This window comes from Durio zibethinus, chromosome 14, assembly GCF_047325235.1.
Source record: "Durio zibethinus cultivar Kanyao isolate XHJ-2024 chromosome 14, ASM4732523v1, whole genome shotgun sequence".
Lineage (NCBI taxonomy): Eukaryota > Viridiplantae > Streptophyta > Magnoliopsida > Malvales > Malvaceae > Durio > Durio zibethinus.
In genome coordinates this window covers 22542772-22562469 of record NC_143175.1, presented here as the reverse complement: position 1 = coordinate 22562469, position 19698 = coordinate 22542772, and the positions used below count along the sequence as shown (strand labels likewise).

The window sequence follows — 19698 nt, the reverse complement described above, 5'->3', positions numbered from 1 at the left end:
CTATAAGCTTAGTTAATTTCCTTTACTCGAGTCTCTCTGCATTTATGAGTTAAGAAACCTTCAGCTAATGAAGCTATTTAATATTAATTTAATAAAAATTTTCCATAATTTTTATATTTATTTAATTTTTTAAAATATTAAAAAATTATATTTATCGATATACTGATAAGAACAGATACATCTTAGCCAAAAGGATGCGTATATAATATATTTTTTATTAGGAAACTTGAAAGTAACTTATATATATATATTATATAAATAGGAAATATATTTAATGAAATGCCAATAAACCAGGAACAAAGGTTTGGTACTAACTACTTTCTTAAAAATCTCACAAATGTAAACCAGAAGCAGTTTCTTATGCTCATACTTTTATTGTTATTTTTTGTTATTTTTGTGCAGCAGCTGGACGTATTACAGTTTGATAACCAACATGGGCAAATTCTAATCATCTTCCAAGGAAAGAACTGTTAAAAGACGAAGTTTCACCAATTGATTTTGGTTGCCATAAAGAACAAAAAGAAGAAGAAAAAGAATATTATTCATGGAACTTTAGATGGAAGGAGGGAATGCAATCGCATGCCACTAACCACTTGCTTTGCAGAGAATTTAAAGTACAGACACAATTAATTGACTAATTATACTGAGCCGGTGGACATTGCTATTGGGAAAAAAAATGAAAAAAAGAAAGAGAAAAAGAAATGCATAATGACTTTTGCTATGAAACAGAGGTGTGTAACATATTACAAAGCAGATCATAGCAAGGATCCCCCAAAGAGATACCTTAAAACCACAGGGAGCATGATCTACCATTCTTACATTAACTAATCTGTATCCATCGGCTTCTCTGAGTCATTTTCTTGGGGCATCTCCAAGACCTACACAACAGGCAGCAGCTTGTTATTAAGTAAATAATCTTTCAGGAGACCTTGGACCACACATATAGAGATGCTGATTTGCTGCAGGAATGCATAAAGAGAGACAACTGCATTTATCTCTTTAACTGAAGAATCACCAGCTCAGTTGTATTTGTTGTAGTGGAAACAATCAAGGGCAGGAACAAACAGCATACCTTAAAGTCAGCGTCTAGGCCTGGGCATGCACCGAAATTCAGCTAACAGAGCTATATGATCAGAGGACCATTCTGGAGAAGGAAGGGCTGTGTCTTTCCTCAAGCTATCCTCGTCCAAGAGTTCCAATAAGGACTCCACTGTTAAAGAGTCCGCTGAAAGCACAAACCAATACTCATAAGCAGCTGCAATCACTAAAATCTACACAAAAATCTCGAGAAAAAGGCATTCCAGAAAAATTAAAATTTTATATGCACAATTCAATCAGCCAATTTTTTCAAAAAAAAAAAAAAACCCACCTGTGTAAAATATGTAATCAAGGGTGCCAATAAAATCTCTTGTGCAATTTGTGAATAAAGGTTCATTAGTTGTGGGGTCCATTCTTCTTCTCTGTTGTTCCAGACCAAGACCAACACCTCTTGCAAAGGATGAGTAAGCACTAACCTGTTCGAAAAACCTTACTGTGTCAAACATAACCCCAGATAATATATATAACACCGCCACCCTTTTTCCACTAAAGGCTGTATCCTTTATTTTCTTAAAACCCCTATTAAAACATTAAAAGTGATGGTAGGGTAAAAACATAAAGCAACCTCTTGATGCAGTTAAATAATGGAAGAGAGCTTACCAATGGCAGCTGATGAGTCAACTTGCTGTGAGGGCGCAAAATCGCAAGAGGATCTACCAATAAATCTGGATGCAGGGGATCTACCTTCCCCATAGCAAGAAGTGAATGGGGAGCACTGCACAAAATTCAACAGTACATTTAATTAAGCAAAAAGTCTAATGCAAATAAAATGGATCTGAAGCACTAAATAATCCAAGGTTATGTAAAAGATAACAGACTTACCTTCCGGGAATTGAATTAAAATCCCCACACACCAACATTGGAATGTCTGCACTCGCAGCTATTTTCTCCAATCCCTTTAAGAGAGTATGCACCTAAATTAACATTAAGAAAATACAAAATGAATGATTATTTTCAATTATAGAAACATGTATAAATAATTTTGCAGATTAAAGAAAATTAGAACCTGCCAGATTTTGACATCCTTTAGCTCTTGTTGGACATTCAAATGCGTATTTGCCTGCATTCCAAAACCAGGAAACAGTTAAATGATGCATGTAGACCAATTGACAGGAGTAGATAGCAACAAATCAGGCACCTTTCAGTTTTATGAAACCAGCCATGGGCTACTTTACTCAAACCTAGGCAGACCGAGAAAATATTACTGCTCTTACATGTGCAACAACTTGTGATTAACTTGCCATTTTCTAATTCTTTTCAGATTACATAGAACAAAACCCAGGCCGACCCAGAAAATATTACTGCTCTTACATGTGCAACAATATGTGATCAGCTTGCCATTTCCTAATTCTTTTTAGATTATATATAATAAAACCCAGGCAGACCCAGAAATATTACTGTTCTTACATGTGCAACAAGTTGTGATCACTTGCCATTTTCTAATTCTTTTTAGATTATATAGAACAAAACCCAAGTAACTTAGCCCATTAGTTGACTTCAAGACTATAAGGCTAAAGATAGTCCCAAAAATCCTATTTGATTTCAGAGCAGAACAGCTGCAGTATGATTAAATCATGTTCAACTTGCTAATGGCCCAATAAAAACACCTGATCAAAAAGCTAATCACAGAATAACAATCACCACTAGCAATATGATGTCATGTTTTAATAATAAATAAGGTATGAAAACAAAATCATGCAAATTAGAAAAACAAAAAAGAGAAGGCCAGAGATATAAAGAATAGAAGAATAAAATTAACAATCCTTACCACACAAAGAAGCTGCCGCTTCCCAGGATTGTCAGCTCCGTGATTGCTAAACTTTGCTTCCAAAACCACAATTAGTGCAACATTATCCTTCAGAGAAAAAAAGAATTTACATGATATCAATAGAAAAATATATTATAAAAGAGAATGGATACAGATCCAAATTAGCTGTAAAATATTTATTACCTTAACCAAACGATTTAAAGCAGCTTTCTTCTGAGTAGTTTGAACTGCAACCTCAGTCAAGGATTGAGCAGCCTTATTAAACTCAACCTGCAAAAGACATGATTTACTTTAGAATGACAAATATGTGTATAAATCCCTATACCACATTCGAAATACTTCCAAACCTCATATTTTTTGACATGGGAAAATCTATCTCTACGGAAAAATGTAGCACAGCCATCAATTGTATGGATATTTCCATTGTAAACCTGCATTATAAACAACATAAATTATACATAAAAGAGTAATATTACTAAACCAGTGAGATGCGAATCATGGAGTTCTTAAGCAACCTCGTTTGTCTTCCTCTTGTATAAAGCTTGATACCCATGTTTGTCCAGCTCAGGGGCAAAAAATTCCTCAAAATGGTCACTTTGCACCTGAAAAGATGAGAACAATTGATGTTGAGGCATGCTCAATGTTCACCTAGATGCCCAAAGCTATGTCCCAGTTTCAAAATGAAACTTCTGAAAGAATAGCTACCATTAAACAATAACTGAAAGTATTACCTCTTGAAGACAAACAATGTCTGCCCGATAACCTACAATCTCCCTCAACGAATTCTGTCTGCGATATGGCCAAGAAAGAGCCCATGAAGGGCAATAACTGTATAACTCATTGCTGGCATACGAGTCAGACAAAATGTTATATGAGAGAACAGTAAAAGTTCCAGAGGTTGAAATACGGCCATCTGAATCTAGATGTCCCATCATATCAACTCCGCTTACTGGGATCAAGCGCCGAGGACTAGGGGAAGGTGCCGGAATAACACGAGATGTCAAAATAGTATTGGGATGTCCCACAGGTAGTTTCATTTCAGCATCTATGACAACACATTCAAACTTGAGAACATGTCCAATATCATCTGCTGTTGGTGTATATGTTTTAGAGCGTCCAACTTCAAACCAGGTTTCACCACCACTCCTCTGTGTAACTGCAGCAGGATACAAAGGTGTTGAACCATTTGTCAAGCTAGTGCTTGATGCAGAACCAGTTAAGCTAGCATTAATAACTCCAGACCCTGAGCTATTGAAACGGCCAAATATCTCTTCCTCCTCATTTCCATTTTCATTTACAGCACTTGCAGCTCTGTCATGCAAAACACGGTGATGCTGCCATGCATCAGAGAAGCACTTTGGAGAGCAATGGTAACTTTTAGCAACAGGTATTTTAGCCTTAACACAACCTAGGCACTGCAATGTTGCTTGCTCGGAGGGATGTACACTACAGACAGCAACTTTTCTATCACTTTGTATGCGATACCTGCAATAAGGACCCAAAATAGGAGTACCATGAATTGTACAGGTAGTATAGATGGAAAAGTTTGAAACAATCAACTCACTATATAAATTTCCACCTAATCCTAGAAGCAGACAACACAATCCAATGAAAAGACCTTAAAAGACAATAATAGGTGCACAACATACAGTCAAAATACTCTCTTTTCAGATATAAGAATCCAGCAATTACAACAAGAATGCAAAATATCCTTGTCTCAAAGTTTAGTGAAGCTACAAGGAACCCAAAGCATGTGTCAAATCATTAGCAGAGATAGTATTTTATAGTGGTTAAATAGTTTTGTCTTACCATGAAATGATCTAAATACTATCCAAGGATGAAAAATCAATCAATTCAATTTATTATACGGCTAGACATAACTGATGTCAAAACCAAAGGATAAAGTTCTAGCATCTTTTGTGATAAAACATATGGCAACTACTATAACTTTCTATTACCCTTTACAGAGTCTCTAATAATTTCCAAAATGCAACTAGACTTGCTTGGTCCACCCACAATTTACGACATAGGCAGTAACACATTAAATGCCTCACCTATACCTTTTCAACAGTCAACATTCATGTGATTATTATGCATCCAGTCTTTTAGCGGAATGATTCTTTCTTTGTACGACTGACATTTTCAGTGTAGTACTTCTCAATCTAAATTGAAACATTCTTACAAGCTTCAAAGACATAGGGTGGCCACAATAATGAAAACACCTGTAACAATTATTATTAGTGACGGAACATACTACTCATAGAGTCTAGTCATCATGGCATATTGCATCTATGACATGTCATTCCAAATTAAACAAAGACAGCAGATAACAACAAAGTGTTCGATTGCAAAACTTGAACTCTTGCAGTTAAAAAAGCAGTGTGAAACCAAGGATTTAAATTGCAGTTGCAGCCACATTTTCAGTTGCATCGTATTTATTGAGGTGATGGACATAATGGAGACCATCACGGTCATTATGGTCATCGCAATCGTGAATTTTTTTAAAATTTTCAACAACTTCCCGTGAAATATGTTAATTATAATTATAACCATAAAACTCTTGCTTTATGATTTTTAAAGTAGATTATAACTTTTCATGTCTTTTATTTACTTGAGAAAAAAAACATATTCACAATTTTTTTTGAAATTATAATAAAGTATTCATATTTAAAAAATCACTCACGGTAATTAGAAAATAATAAATGTTGAGATAAATAAAAATGTGAAAATAGATAATTAAGGTAGTGAATATATTTGATTCTTTAAGTTCCATATACTCATCAAGATATTGCCACACTAAATTTACCCCTTAAATTTTTCCCTAACAAAATTATCATTTTAAAATAAAAAATTTATTCCTAACAAAATTTTCCTTGAATAAAAAATTATCTCCCATATTAAAAAGATTAAGCTGGCAATTCCCATATATATATATATATATTAAAAAATTCAACTCACACCCCGTGTCTTCTCCCTAAATTTCTCCCATTCCATTTACAATCTATTCTCTGGTCTCTACCTCTCATCCAAGTCCCACACCACAACTTCTCTTGCCTTCACCCTCATCCCCTGTCTCTCGGCTCTCCTTTTGCATGGTCTGTGCTGTCTGCTCGTCTCTCGCAGCCTCAAGTCTCACTCTCATCTCTCATCTCTCCTCTCTCATTTCAAGTCCCAGCAGCCCCTGCCCCCTAGTAGCAGTGCACCATAGTCCAATCCAGTCCCAAATGCAACTTGCAAATACAATCCCAAATACACAGAATCACTGCAAATTAGGAAAATTTTCAACAAAAAGGTAATTTGAATGCTGAATTGGTTGAATTTGAGTGAATTGATGTCTCTGGCAGTTTGGGTTTTGTGTTTTTTGGGCTGAACTTATGAATTGATGTATGTTCTCTGGCTTGCTTTTTCTGTTTTAAGCTTTTAACCTGAGCCGAGTGAATTTTTTTTTCTTGAATTTTTGGATGGAAACAGAGTAGTGGGCAATAATGGACCGTTATTGCCGCTATTGACAGTTACTCCGTTTTTTGCGGCCACGATGCGCCACTGCCATCAGGATTCAAATTCTTGTCCATTTTTTCTTCAATAGTGGTGGCAGACAATGGCATTACTGCAAAATAACGGCTGCTATATCGCTACTCCACCACTATTTATATCCCTAGGGCAAACTAAATGGGAGTAAAACCAAACAAAATGGCATGAAACTCAACGCATAACTGAATCAAGAAACCATTTCTTAGGCTTTCAAAAATTAAAAAACCACGTTAATAAACGTATATGATAAATCCAGCACATATGGCAGCAAAAAGTAGATTGCAATCAAGTTACAAGAAATCAAAATATCTCCAAATGCACAGCCAGAAAGGCTCAACTTATAAACCTCAATTCCATACATCCCCTTATGGAATTATTTATAACCACGCACCAAAGAAGTTCACATGTATTGTATTTACCAAAAACAACCAAAAAATATCACACCCAAAAATTTAGCTCAAACCCCCAACTGGCCAAAATGAGAACTACCCAAAAGACTACAACACCAAAAAAATAATAGAACATCAAAAAGCTGAGAACTTTTCTTGATGCAAACACTTACCACCTTTAAAAAGAAGTTCACGTGTTTACTAAAAAGCAATCAAATAATAACACACCCAACACTGCTAGCTCAAAATCCAATTGGCCAACTTGACAACTAATAAAAATACAAAAGCCCCCATAAATAAAAAATAAAGCAAAAAAAAAAACTATAATTTTTTTAATTCAAACACTCCCTAGCCATAAAATATTCATATATTTACCAAAAAAAATCAAATAAGCTTGGCTAAAACCCCAATTGGCTAACATGAGAACTACCCAAATGACCAAAATCCTCCCCAAAAATCAATAAAATAGATAAAAAAAATACCCTTTTGATATTAAAAACACTTACCACTTGTACCTCAAGAAGTGACCATCAAGAGGGGCAGACTCGGGCACATCATCGGTGGTATCGGTCTTGTCGGGTCGGCGTAAGAGCACGTAAGGGGTGAGCTCGCAGCCAACAATTGGTATATCAGAAGGGAGGTGCACCCGTAGCACGCTCAGCATGCTTTAACTTATTTGGCTTCCTTTGTCAGTCACAGTTCGCAACGTTCACCGCTTTGTAAACCTATCAAATCCAATCCCACACTACGCCTAGCAACAGCACCTGCAGACCAAGAAACGTCTTTGAAACGATGAACAATCTTATCGGAGCGCAGTCCAGGCGGATCCGCCATTCACTAGACCCCAAAACCCGCCAGCCTTGAGACCCGAAATCACCCTTTCTTTTCCAGTTAAACAAACCCTAGAAAACCTCTTAATTTCAATCTCAAAATTAAAAATGTAAAGCTAACAACAGATCTTGTACCAAAATTTAGGGTTTTGAAAGAAAAGATCGAAGAAAAAAAAAAGAAATGTAGAGATTTCTAGAGAAAGAAAGAAAGAAAGAAAGGGTGAAAGAAGAGATCGAATGATAATTAGGGTTTTACAGAGGACGTGAAAACGAAAGTGTTTATTTATATACTTATAAAGAGAAAAATTAGATGAAATTTTTTGAGGATAAATTAGTTTTGAACCCTAAAAAAAAAAATTGTACGGATATTTATTGTTTTTGGTTTTGAGAGTTTGAGAGTGGCGTGGTGGTGATGAGGCGTAAGGGTGGCTTTATTTGGGTTTTCCCCCAGCTCTTTATGGTAAGAACGGAAAAGAAAGGGAGCCATAGGCATGATAATAATTTATCCCTTTTATTTAATAAAATAATTATCTGAAATTTCCTTTTTTATTTATGTACGATATTAAACAATTGTGAAAAAAAATTTTAAGTTTCTTTAATAAAACAATTAGTGTATTTGAACATTTATTATTTCCTTGATTCTTTGTTAGGTCATTTAACATATAAATGTAAAACAAAAAATGGATTATGAAAATAAAAAATATTTCGCTTTTTATTCACTCACGGGAAAAAATTAAATTTTATAAACATAATTAAATAGTTGATATTTGTTAATTAATTAATTAAGTAATTTAGATTTTTTTTAATAAAAATGGGTGTTTTAGTTTACAAATCTTATGTAAATATATAAAAGTTAAAACTTTTGATAAAATGAAAAATATCCAATATAAATGGCTTATAATATTAATATGTAAATGGTTTTAAACAATCGTCATTTAATATCTAATAAATACAATTTATTTTATTTAATATTTTTTAATTTAAAAATAATTTAAAAAGCTAAATTAACTATATTTATGTTTTTATTATTTACTTTAAATCACTCTAAATTAAATTCATATTAAAAATATTAAAAATTTGATTGCCATTATTAATAATTTCAAAATCCTTCTCTTTTTATTTTTTCAAAACACATTATGTTTAATTATTCTAATTGTCAATCATAAATTATTCTTAATTTAAAATAGTATTACACTTAATTTGATTCTCATTTTTATTTTACTCAACAAATCATTCAAAAGTTACAAAATATTCCATAATTAGTTTAAATACCCATTCTTTATAAGTAAGAGTTTTTTTATATGCTTAATAAATAGAAAGCATCATTACATTTTTTTTCCTTTATACTTATTTGGCCATGGAGTTTCTTTTGTCATGGAGTTAAGATAGCCTAGATCTTTTTTTTTTTTTTTCCTTTATGATGTTATATATGGATGTGGATTAGATACACAAAGGCGAACAAAGTAAATTACAATATGTTAAAATTTTTATTACTTTATGTTTATTTTGTATTATTTTGATTATTTTTTTATGTGTTAAGATCTTTCATATGCAGCTTTTATCACTTTCGTATAATAATTTATTTTTTTAATTCATTTTGAGAAGAGATTCTTTAATTTTAAAATATAGATTTTGTATTTGAATTTAAATATGTTATGTTTTATCATATTATATTTCATAAATATGAGATTTGGATCTATTTTTTTAATGTTTTTGCAGTTGATTGTTGAATTGCTCATCACTCAACTTTTCTTGAAAATCAGTTGTTCTAAAGCTGCGTGATTTTCTTTCTAATTACTATCTTGCTTTTCTTTTTTTTTTTTTTTCTCAACTACTAATTACTATCTTGATTCTTGAAATTTAAAATATATTTAGAGTTATTTTAGAAATTTATGTGCAGAAATGGCCAAAGTTTCTATTCATGCTTAAAATATATAGTACAACTTTTTCAAGCATGATAAGTAGGTCTACATCTTTACTTCTTTCAAAATGATATTGATATGCTTTGCATGAACCAACTAGATACTTAGTATATTTTTTAAGTGTAATTAGTTGATTGCTTTCACTTATGCTATGATCCTTTTTGTCCACAATTTCGTTATGGTTAATTTGGATTCAAGTTTGTGACCTTTTTTTGAGAATACCTATTGCTATTGACTAAATTATTTTTGCACACATGAGTTTTTTTTTTTTTTTTAACTAAAGTACTAATTAGAAAAATGTCTTTAATTATATGGCTATGAAAATTTTAGCACAAATGAATAATATGGAATACAAGTTTTTTAGGAAAGAGGTGGTTTGGATTAACAAATATTGTATCATATCTTGCTTGATGTTTAACAATCCTAATCTATTTGATGTTTCATAACCGACTAATTCATAACCATATTAGTAATCTTAAAGCCCACATCTATTTTAAATTGTGTTTAAAATATTTTAAAAGATTTACAAAAAGTTGGGTTCTTATAAGTTATAAAAAAAAAATTGAGTATCATTTGGATATTTAATGGATTTAAAACACAAGCATCTTGATTGAAATTTACTAATCAAATAAATATGGTATTTGCTCTAATACATAACGACAATTTTGATTTGATTTGATTTATTTTGATAATATAAGGTAGTGTTTGGTTTAACAAAATAGAGTCATTTTCTATTTTCATTTTTTTAGAAAATGAAAAATATAAGTAAAAATGTGTTTGGTAATTGAAAATGAAAACAAACTTTTAGAAAACAAAAATGAAAATGGGTTAAAATATGAAAAAAAAAAAAAAAAGAGAAGATATTTTCAATTATGAAAACAATGGATGTATATTACTTTTTTTCTTATTTTTTGCAAGTTATCATATTGGAATACTTTTTAATGTTATTAATTAATTAATATATATTATATTTATAATTAGATGCCATTAATAATAATATAATTGAATATTTTATTTATTTCCTTTTTTTTGCATTTTTGGAAAATAATTTTTATTTTCATTTACCAAATATATTTTTAAAAAACAAAAAACAGAAAATAAAAACTATTTTCAAAAAAATGAAAATAAAAAATAAAAAAACTTTTTTTTTAAACCAAGTAGATGTGTTTTATTTATAGAGATTAATTTCAAAATCTTCCTTCTATTTTCACAAGTATATTAAATGTATTTAAAAGATGTCTGTGTAGTTTTCCTAAATTATTCACACTTAATTAATATGTATTTGATTTGATACATCTTCAATTTAAAAAATAATGTATCCATATAATTGTCTTCATTTTGAATTACTTTTACCTAAAAAATGTTTTGCCTCCTATAAATCCGATCAAGCCGAGAGTTTAAATCGAATTTAATGTAGTAAATGAGGAAGAGAATTGATTTAATGTAGTAAATGAGGAAGAGAATTGTGCCATTTAATGGGTTGATAACATGATATATCATTAAATTAGGAAAGAATTAAAAAAAAAAGAAGAAAAAATTAGGTAAAAATTTAGAATTTGTAATTTTGAATGGAAGATCACATTAATTCCATCTCTTTTATTTTAACTTACAACTTCCTACATTATATGGTTAATAATAACTTTTTCATATATTTATTATAATTAATCTTGATAGTAATATAAATACAAATGATCTTTCAAAAAGAACATTATGCAAATTGAATTTGACTGTTCTTCATCTTTAATTTTATTACAATTTTTGGTTTTTTTTATATAAAAATTTATTTTTGTAGTTTGCTTGCTGCTTTTTTATGAGTTTATTGAGGTTTTACTCATATTCATTGTTTGTACAATTGTTAGATTTTATTTTTAAAATAACAACTTTAGCATCTATATATTTTGGTATAACCCTTTTTTTTAAATAATTTATAGCTTAAAAGCGATTATTGTATCTTTACTACTATATAATACGGTGCTGTTAGATAACCGTTTTTTCTTGTTTTTTTGGTGAGATATGAGTTGAGGTTTAGTGATTATACCTACAAATTAATGTTTAATTATTTTTTTTATTTTGATTCTTTACTTATGGGATAAGATCAACTTGTAGTATAAATTTTTTAATTTTATACTTTCTTTTAATTGTTAATTTCAATAAATTTAAGAAATGAGAAAGACAAATAAAAAAAGATTTAATCTCACCATTTGGATCTATTGAAATCAATAATTTAAAAAATATATAAATTAAAAAATTTTACACTAATATAAATTAATCTCTCATTCTTATTTTGTATCATATTAAACTTTTAAATATTTTATAAAGTGTTTTAATTATGTTATAATTAAACTTTTTACATAATTACATACTTATGCATTCCATGGGCCTAAAACTAGTTTAAGATAATATATTTGTGTAATTCAATTAGATTCAAGTCATTCATGCCAACTATTTTAAATAAAAAAATTATGACCTAAAAATTTTTAAACGTTAGAGTTGATTGTTTGGTCTCTCGATCAATGAGCCTTTGTTCCAAAACAATAAATTTTTAATGGTTTTTTTTGTGTTGTAGATACCAAATTTATACGAGTCTCAATTTAAAATTTTTGGTTTTATCGAACTCATGGGCTAAGGCCTGATTTCTTTTTTGGGCTCGAGCCTACTGTTGTTGTTTTATTTTTTTTATTATTCATTAGATATTAATATTAATTTATTAATTAGACATTAAAAAGACAAAAAAAAAATGAAAGCAAAAAAATAAAAACAAAAAAAAGGAAAGCAAAGAGGCTAGTGCCAATGGATGCCATGTACGTCACCACTGCTACCCCTATCCAATCCCCTCATCAAAGCCCTACAGCCACTCTTACAGCCTACCATGCCAAACCTATGACCTAATTATCCTGAAACCCAAACACCCATATCCTTAAAAGTACCTAGCTCCCATCCCTTTTAGTCTTCAGACAAACCCAGCAAACCCCAGTTTTCACACCTAGAAAAATCTCAACTCACACACCCAAAAATCAAGCGATTCCATACCAAGAAACCCAAACATTCCACCCACTAGAAAATAAAAAACAAAAACAACACCAAAAAAACTAGAAACAAAAAAAAAAAAAAACATAGTCCTCCCTATATAGAGGAATCTCAGCACCAAAGTCCCCTGCAAACAAGCAAAAGATCCATAATCAGTTTCGTTTTAAATAATAAAAAAAAAAGAATACTAAAACTTTAAATCTTAATCTATAACGATCGGGGTTGTTTCCAGTGAAAAGAAGACTGAATTTAGAAAGATCACATTGAGGAAAACATTTGAGATATTTTTGATGTTTTTCGACCACCAGTGGCGACCAACACAATGCCATAGCACCAAACTCTGGCGAAGCTAGAGAGAATTTTAGGAGCTAAAATTTTTTTTTCTGAAGATGGGATAAAATAAATAAAAAAAGTTGATATTTAAAATAAAAGTTTGAAGCAAAACGATGTTGTATTGGGCAAAGGAAAAATCTGTACGTACATGAGACTAGGGGTGTAAATGAGTCGAGCTGAGCCGAATAGTGAGAAGCTCGAGCTCGAGCTCGACTCACAACTTGGGGCTCGATACTCGACTCGAGCTCGATCGAATTTTATTTTTCAAGTTCGAGCTCGATTCGTAATCGAATTCGAGCTACTCGAGCTCGTTCGATTAAGCTCGATTAATATGTAAATAAGTTCGATTCGTATACTCGACAAGAGTTTGATTATTCATGCTCGAATTCGAACTCGAACTCGGACTCGAAATATTTTATTAATTAAAATAATAAAAATATATTTAAATATAAAAGCTCGATTAGGCTCGCGAGCTACTCGAGTCAGATATAAGAATACTCGAATTTGACTAGATCGATAAGTTGAGCTATTCGAACTCGAGCTCGACTCGACAATAATTGAATCGAATTCGAGTTTTTTTCGAATCGAACCCGAGTAGCTTGCGAGTACTAATGTATCATTTACACCCCTACATGAGACCCGACTCGGGATCCGCATGAACCGACCCGACGACCTAGTGACCCTCAATTCCTGACCTTTGATCGGTTTAACTGAATCAGTTTGAACCACCTCTACCCCAAACCGTCAGACCGGATCGAACCATCGTTGACCGAACCATTGATCGGTCCAGTTCTTTTTATTTTTTATTTTTATATATTATTTATATCATTTTTAACTTTATTATTATTGCTATTTATGTATGTTTTAAAACTTTTAGAATTTGTTAGAATAAATATTTCTTGTTTTATAATAATAATTAAATGACAATAACAATAATAATAATAATGATTTTAAAACTTCTAATTCATTTTAATTTTTTTTAATAACCAAGTGTTAAATAATAAATAATTAATAATAAATAAATATATAAAATGATTATAAAATGAATTAGTAATAAGAAAATGTTCCCTATCTAGATGTTAGAAGGAATACAATCGTGTTTTAAATAATGATAATTTTGCCTAGATGTTGAAAAATTATTATAAAAAAAAGTAATACTACAAATTAATAATACTATTAATAATAAATTTTCATAAAAATGATTTTTTTTAATAGTTTTTGAAAATCATAAAAATCGAACTTGCTTTGAAAGTCCGCCTAGATGTTGGAGATTTTTAGAGATATTGGTGTTTTTTTTTTTTAAAATTGAAACCCTAAAACTAAAACCCTAAATCCCAAACCTTAAAATCAAAACCTCAAACCTAAAACCCTAAACTCCAAACTCTAAAATCAAAACCTTCAAATCAAAATCATAAATCCTCCAAACCCTAAAACCTCAAGCTTTCAAATCCCAAACCCTAAAACTAAAACCCCAAAATCAAAATCTTAAAATCCAAAATCCCACACCCTAAAATCCAAAACCTTAAAATTCAAAATTCTAAAACCCTAAATTTAGCACAAAATCCTGAATCATTGCCCCAAAAGTCATCAAACCTTAAAACCTTGACCTAAACCTATACTCAAAATCATTTTGAAACTTTAAGGATACGTGTGAAAATCTCAAGTGGAGTAATTTATTTTCGAATGTCACTTAGATGATTGAGTATTTAGGAAATTTTATTCTATTAAGTTTTTCGAGTAGGTCCTTAATTCATTTAAACAATGGGGTTAATAACTAATTAATAATAAAAGTATACTAATAAAATGTGATCTTAAGTATAAATAGTGACACCTAAGCTCTGCTTAGATGTTGAAGAGTCAATGTGGTCTCGTTATATTTAAGAATCTATTTTTTAAAAAAATTTGCATTTCATCATCTTGTATAATATCCATTGGCTTACGTGTATCATTATATTATTGTTCACACTCATTTCGCATTTCTCTATCTTTAATTTTTATTTATTATATGATAATACCATTATTTCTTTCTCATATAAAATGTTTCACAAAACAAATATATATATATATATCTTTTAAAGTTATGATATTATAAAATAAAATAAAAATAACATTTCGAATAAAATAATTCTTGGTACTCTGCTTAGATGTAGGAGAGTCACCAATAATTATCTTCTACAAAGAGTGTAATTTTTTTATTTTTTATTTTGAGGAATATTATGTTAAATCTTAAGTGAAAAGAGTTATTCTAAATTTTACCTAGATGCTAGAAAATTTTAAAATAATTTTTTAACTTAAAAATTTTTTCAATATTCTTACATAAAGAGTTTTAACAAAAAATTATTTTAAAATGAAGGGGATTATTATTAAATTTCAAATTAAAACCATTTCATCCAACCCTTAAAAGAGCTCATGATTAAATAGTACTAATCTATGGGCATTGTGAGAGTACTAATCCTTTTTCATACATAATCGACTCCTGGACCTAACCTGTTTTTCGTAGATCAAAATTTATCTTTTCGATAAACTTTAAATCCGTTTTTATAGTTGTATTAAAAAGATAAACTTTTGGGTGACCAATCACACCCTAAAAAAGATTGGTGGTGACTCATCTTATTTTTTTTATTTTAAAATTTTTTTCATCTAGCTGTCCCAAAATCGTTGCGATAGCTTGGTAACTCCACTAGGGACCTTTGAGAGTCAAGCTCAAATTTTAATTATGTGCTATTAATAGTTGTTGAATTTAATTGGTTTTATTTGATATTTAATTTAATTTTTTTATTTTAATTTTTCAAAATATATATACATGCAAGTTAATAATAAAATAAATTGTATGTTAGTTATTACTTTATTTTGATTTTATGTTTATGATTTATTTATGTTATTTTGATTAATACATTACTTTGCACACACTTTGCATATTCACTCACATGCATAAGCTCTAAACCCAGACTTTTTTTCTTGTAGGAGAAAGTAAAGCAGTTACGCTCTCGTAAGGTGATAACCTCCGTATTTATTAGCAAAATACTTTCACTTAGATTAAACCATTTTTGTTAGTAGCTTATAATAGGTAAGAATTGGAGAGCTTTACTAGTCTATAACAGATGATGATGTGAGCAATAGTTTGGGAACCTTTAGACGTATAAATCCTAACCCAACATATCGTGAGCCATAGGAAGCTTGCTTGGGTAGAGCCCTGTTGACCTTTTATAGAAATAACCTAAAAATGTATTAATATTTTAAAAAATGGATAATAAAAGAAAAATATTTTCTTTAAAAAAATAAATTTTCTCTTAACATGTAGTTCATTCATTTGGTAATTATCTAGATTTTACATTTTCATAAATTATTTTAGAATAAAATGATTTTTTTAGAATTATCTAAGAAGCAAAAAAAAAAAAAAAATTTCAGAAACAAATTAAAGATTTTTCTTAAATTATTTGTTTATTGGCCAAATAAAAATTAATTTTCAAGTCCTAGTTATTTTATTTTTCCTTTTCAAAATTTTTTTTTTTGTATTTTATTTCATTTTTCACATTTCATATATCATAATAAATAATACATGTATCACATCCCATGCGCATTATAATAAGATAATATGAGCATTCCATCACATCCATGTCAATGGATAGTACATGCATCCCATGTTATACATATGTTGATAAATGATATATGCCTTCCATATGCGTCTTAATAGATAATGCGTACGCTTCATTTCATTACTTATTTAAAGATAGTGTCAGTTTCACTAGGTTGGCATAACACAAGCATTACATTTCATGTAAAAATATAATGTGCACTTGGTAGGTTCATGCATTCCATACAAGTATGCTGCATTAGTCATAGGTATACATCTCAACATTCATGTAAAGTATGTCATTGTATTGTATGTATATGGATTCATGAATAGTAGGGTCTTATAAAACATACAATGCATTTCATATCCCACTATCCCCTGTAATATAACATTACATTCCTTGCATACACATTTATGGTTGACAAAAATTTTTATTTCAGTCCTTGTACATATAAAAATCTATTGTCATAGGCATATATGCATTTCATGACATTCTTTACTGATCATATTCATGTATTCGTAAACATACTTTATGTGTCATGTAAGTTAGAAATTATTTTTGTAGCATTTATTCAATAAGGGTAATAATCTAGAATTTTTTGTTTAAGTCCCAGAATAAAATGTTTATCTTGGTGGGAATTAGAGTGGCAAAAATAAGAGATCAATTGGAAGCAAAGATTAGTGCTTTAAAGTTCAATCAAGAAGAATTTTGGCTCGAGCTTTTGGAGATGAAACAATAGATTGCTCAATTGATAGAAATGGTTAAAAGTAATGGTATGGTTGAGTTTATTGTTCCTCAAGGATCGTTGTCACTTTCATCAAGTTAAGATCAATCGACTTTTGTTAGTTTCAGCATTTTTCTAGAGCATACTAAGGCATTGGATGATTTCAATAGTGACTAAGATTTGGGCAAACTTAAGAGAGGAACTAGCCACGCAAATGACTGAGCTCAAAAGTTTGATTTTCAAGAATGAGTCACTTGGCTTCAAACAACCATCACCAATTATTCCGAGTCCAAACTCATACCTAAATCCTTCTTATGACTACTTTCAACCTTCTTTTCAAGCATATCGAATTAGGCCCTTAAATTTCATGCAACCTCTGATAATTTTACACCTGAATCCATGTCCACCACCTTATATTTCATAATTACTTATTCAACATACTATCCTATCATCATTTTTTTAGCCCAATCTTTGACTTAGAGTTTCTCAATTGACTTCAAAATTAACTATACCACCATTTTTTCAGCAAAGTATATCAACCATAAGATAAAAAAACTCTGGCAACACCAAAGAAAAAACTCCTATTGATCCAATACTCATGTCCTACATAGAGTTATACCCATTGCTCCTAGAAAACTATCGCATTGCCTTTATCTTGTTGAACCTTGCAAACCATTTTTTTTCAAATGGTATAATCCTAATGCCTAATGTGAACACCATTTTGGTGTCGTGAACCATTCTCTTAAAGACTACATAGCTTTGAAACATAGGATAAAAAGTTTGATGAAAGTCAGATCTCTAGGTTTTGAAGTCAAAATGAAGCCAGTGGTTCATAAAAACTCTACATTGATCCATGTTGAGATAGTAGGCAGTGTTACAGGCAATAGTAAGGTTGGCTAGGATGATGAATAAAAAGTAAAAGTTTTTAAAGCAAAGAGTTATCCTCCCAACAATCATAGTCAACTATTTTTAGATTTTTTAGGCAAAATAAAATAGAGTGAAAGTAGATCTAGCATTTTTTGGCTCTAGCCCTAGAATAGTTCATAATGTGAAAACTTAATACTTTTGAGAATGAATGAAAACCTTTTTTGACCTGAATTTTTTATGAATTGATGCCTCTGTCCACTTTTAATAATTGTATGTCTAAAGAAGCCTATGAAAAAAAAATGATAGTTGTAACTATGCTTTCATCGAACTTTTAAAAATAAAGAAATGTCTTTAGATAACCCAGCCAGAATATAGGATGGAACTCAAGTTTCCCTCAATAACAATAATAAAATCTTACTTATATATCATGCATCATTTGTGTGAAGTCATTGTTTTTCATGTCGACTAAGGACAAAGAATGATGATTGTAAGTATACTTTAGTCAAACCTTTGAAGCAAAAAGATATTTTTTATAATAGAATTCATGTCACGCATTTCTGACTTCTAGTAATTAATAAAAGGGTTCAAGAATAGTGCATCATAGAAAACGAGATCATATAAGTCTATACACTTGAGTTTATACCAGAATCATGAAAAATGAATATGCAAATCGGATGGACATAGTTAAAAAAACCCAGAGAAAGATAAAAAAAAATAGTTACAAGAATGTAATAGAACATGGACAGACAGTTGGCAGAATTAAAACAAATGTTAACAAAGTTGACAAAAGGAAAAAGAATTATTGAAACACGTGGGGTAAGGAAGGAAACAACTGTTAAGACACCATCGTATCCATCTGGGTTTACATATGTTTAAAACCCCCATTTACCGTAAGCACCTCTAGCAACTCATCAACTTTATACTGACATTTCTACCAAGTTACCATCAGTTCAAAGAAATATAAATCTCGAGCCTACTCTTTACAACTCCATTGCTGTGCCTAATATGGATGATCCTAAAGAATTGAAAAAATTGACAAGGGTGTCAAATCCATCAAGAGATACAGTGATAAAGGATAAATATGATTTGTTAAAAGAGAGACTAAAGGCAATTGAAGGCTATGATATATATGAGAATGTTGATGCTAATGACCTTACTCTAGTACTTGATCTTATTATTTTATCAAAGTTTAAAGCTTCAGACTTTGAGAAGTATGATAGAATGAAATGTTCTTTAACACACATCACCATGTATTGTCAAAAAATGACAGGTCACACACATAATAATAAGTTATTGATCCATTATTTTTAAGATAGTCTCACTGAATCTACAATAAAATGGTATGCCCAATTGGATTGAAATAAGATTTACTCTTGAAATGATTTGGCTAGAGCCTTCCTAGTATAATACAAGCACATTGAAGATATGGCGTCAGATAGGTTGTCCTTACAAAACATGAAGAAAATGTCAACTGAAACTTTCAAAGAATATGATACAAATAGAGAGACAGGGCGGCCTAAGTTCAATTACCCTTGTTATAGAAAAAAGTTACTGTTCTATTTGTCAATTCTTTAAACATTCCCTATTATAAAAGAATGATCAGGAATATCTTCAAAAACTTTTCTAACATAGTG

The 19698-nt window shown here is 30.3% G+C and overlaps 1 protein-coding gene across 1 annotated transcript; it reads right to left on the bottom strand.

Annotated features, from left to right (window-relative positions):
• Nucleotides 1-521: 521 nt before the first annotated feature.
• On the bottom strand, nucleotides 522-8021 carry LOC111293878 (carbon catabolite repressor protein 4 homolog 1-like). Its single transcript, XM_022886917.2, has 12 exons — nucleotides 7293-8021; nucleotides 3598-4351; nucleotides 3382-3468; nucleotides 3214-3297; nucleotides 3050-3136; nucleotides 2867-2953; nucleotides 2105-2158; nucleotides 1921-2012; nucleotides 1699-1813; nucleotides 1370-1514; nucleotides 1073-1225; nucleotides 522-878 (listed from the first exon to the last, which is right to left on the bottom strand). The coding sequence occupies exons 1-11, from the start codon at nucleotides 7448-7450 to the stop codon at nucleotides 1080-1082; spliced, it is 1809 nt and encodes a 602-aa protein (XP_022742652.1). The 5' UTR covers nucleotides 7451-8021; the 3' UTR covers nucleotides 522-878; nucleotides 1073-1079.
• Between the last annotated feature and the right edge of the window lie 11677 nt (nucleotides 8022-19698).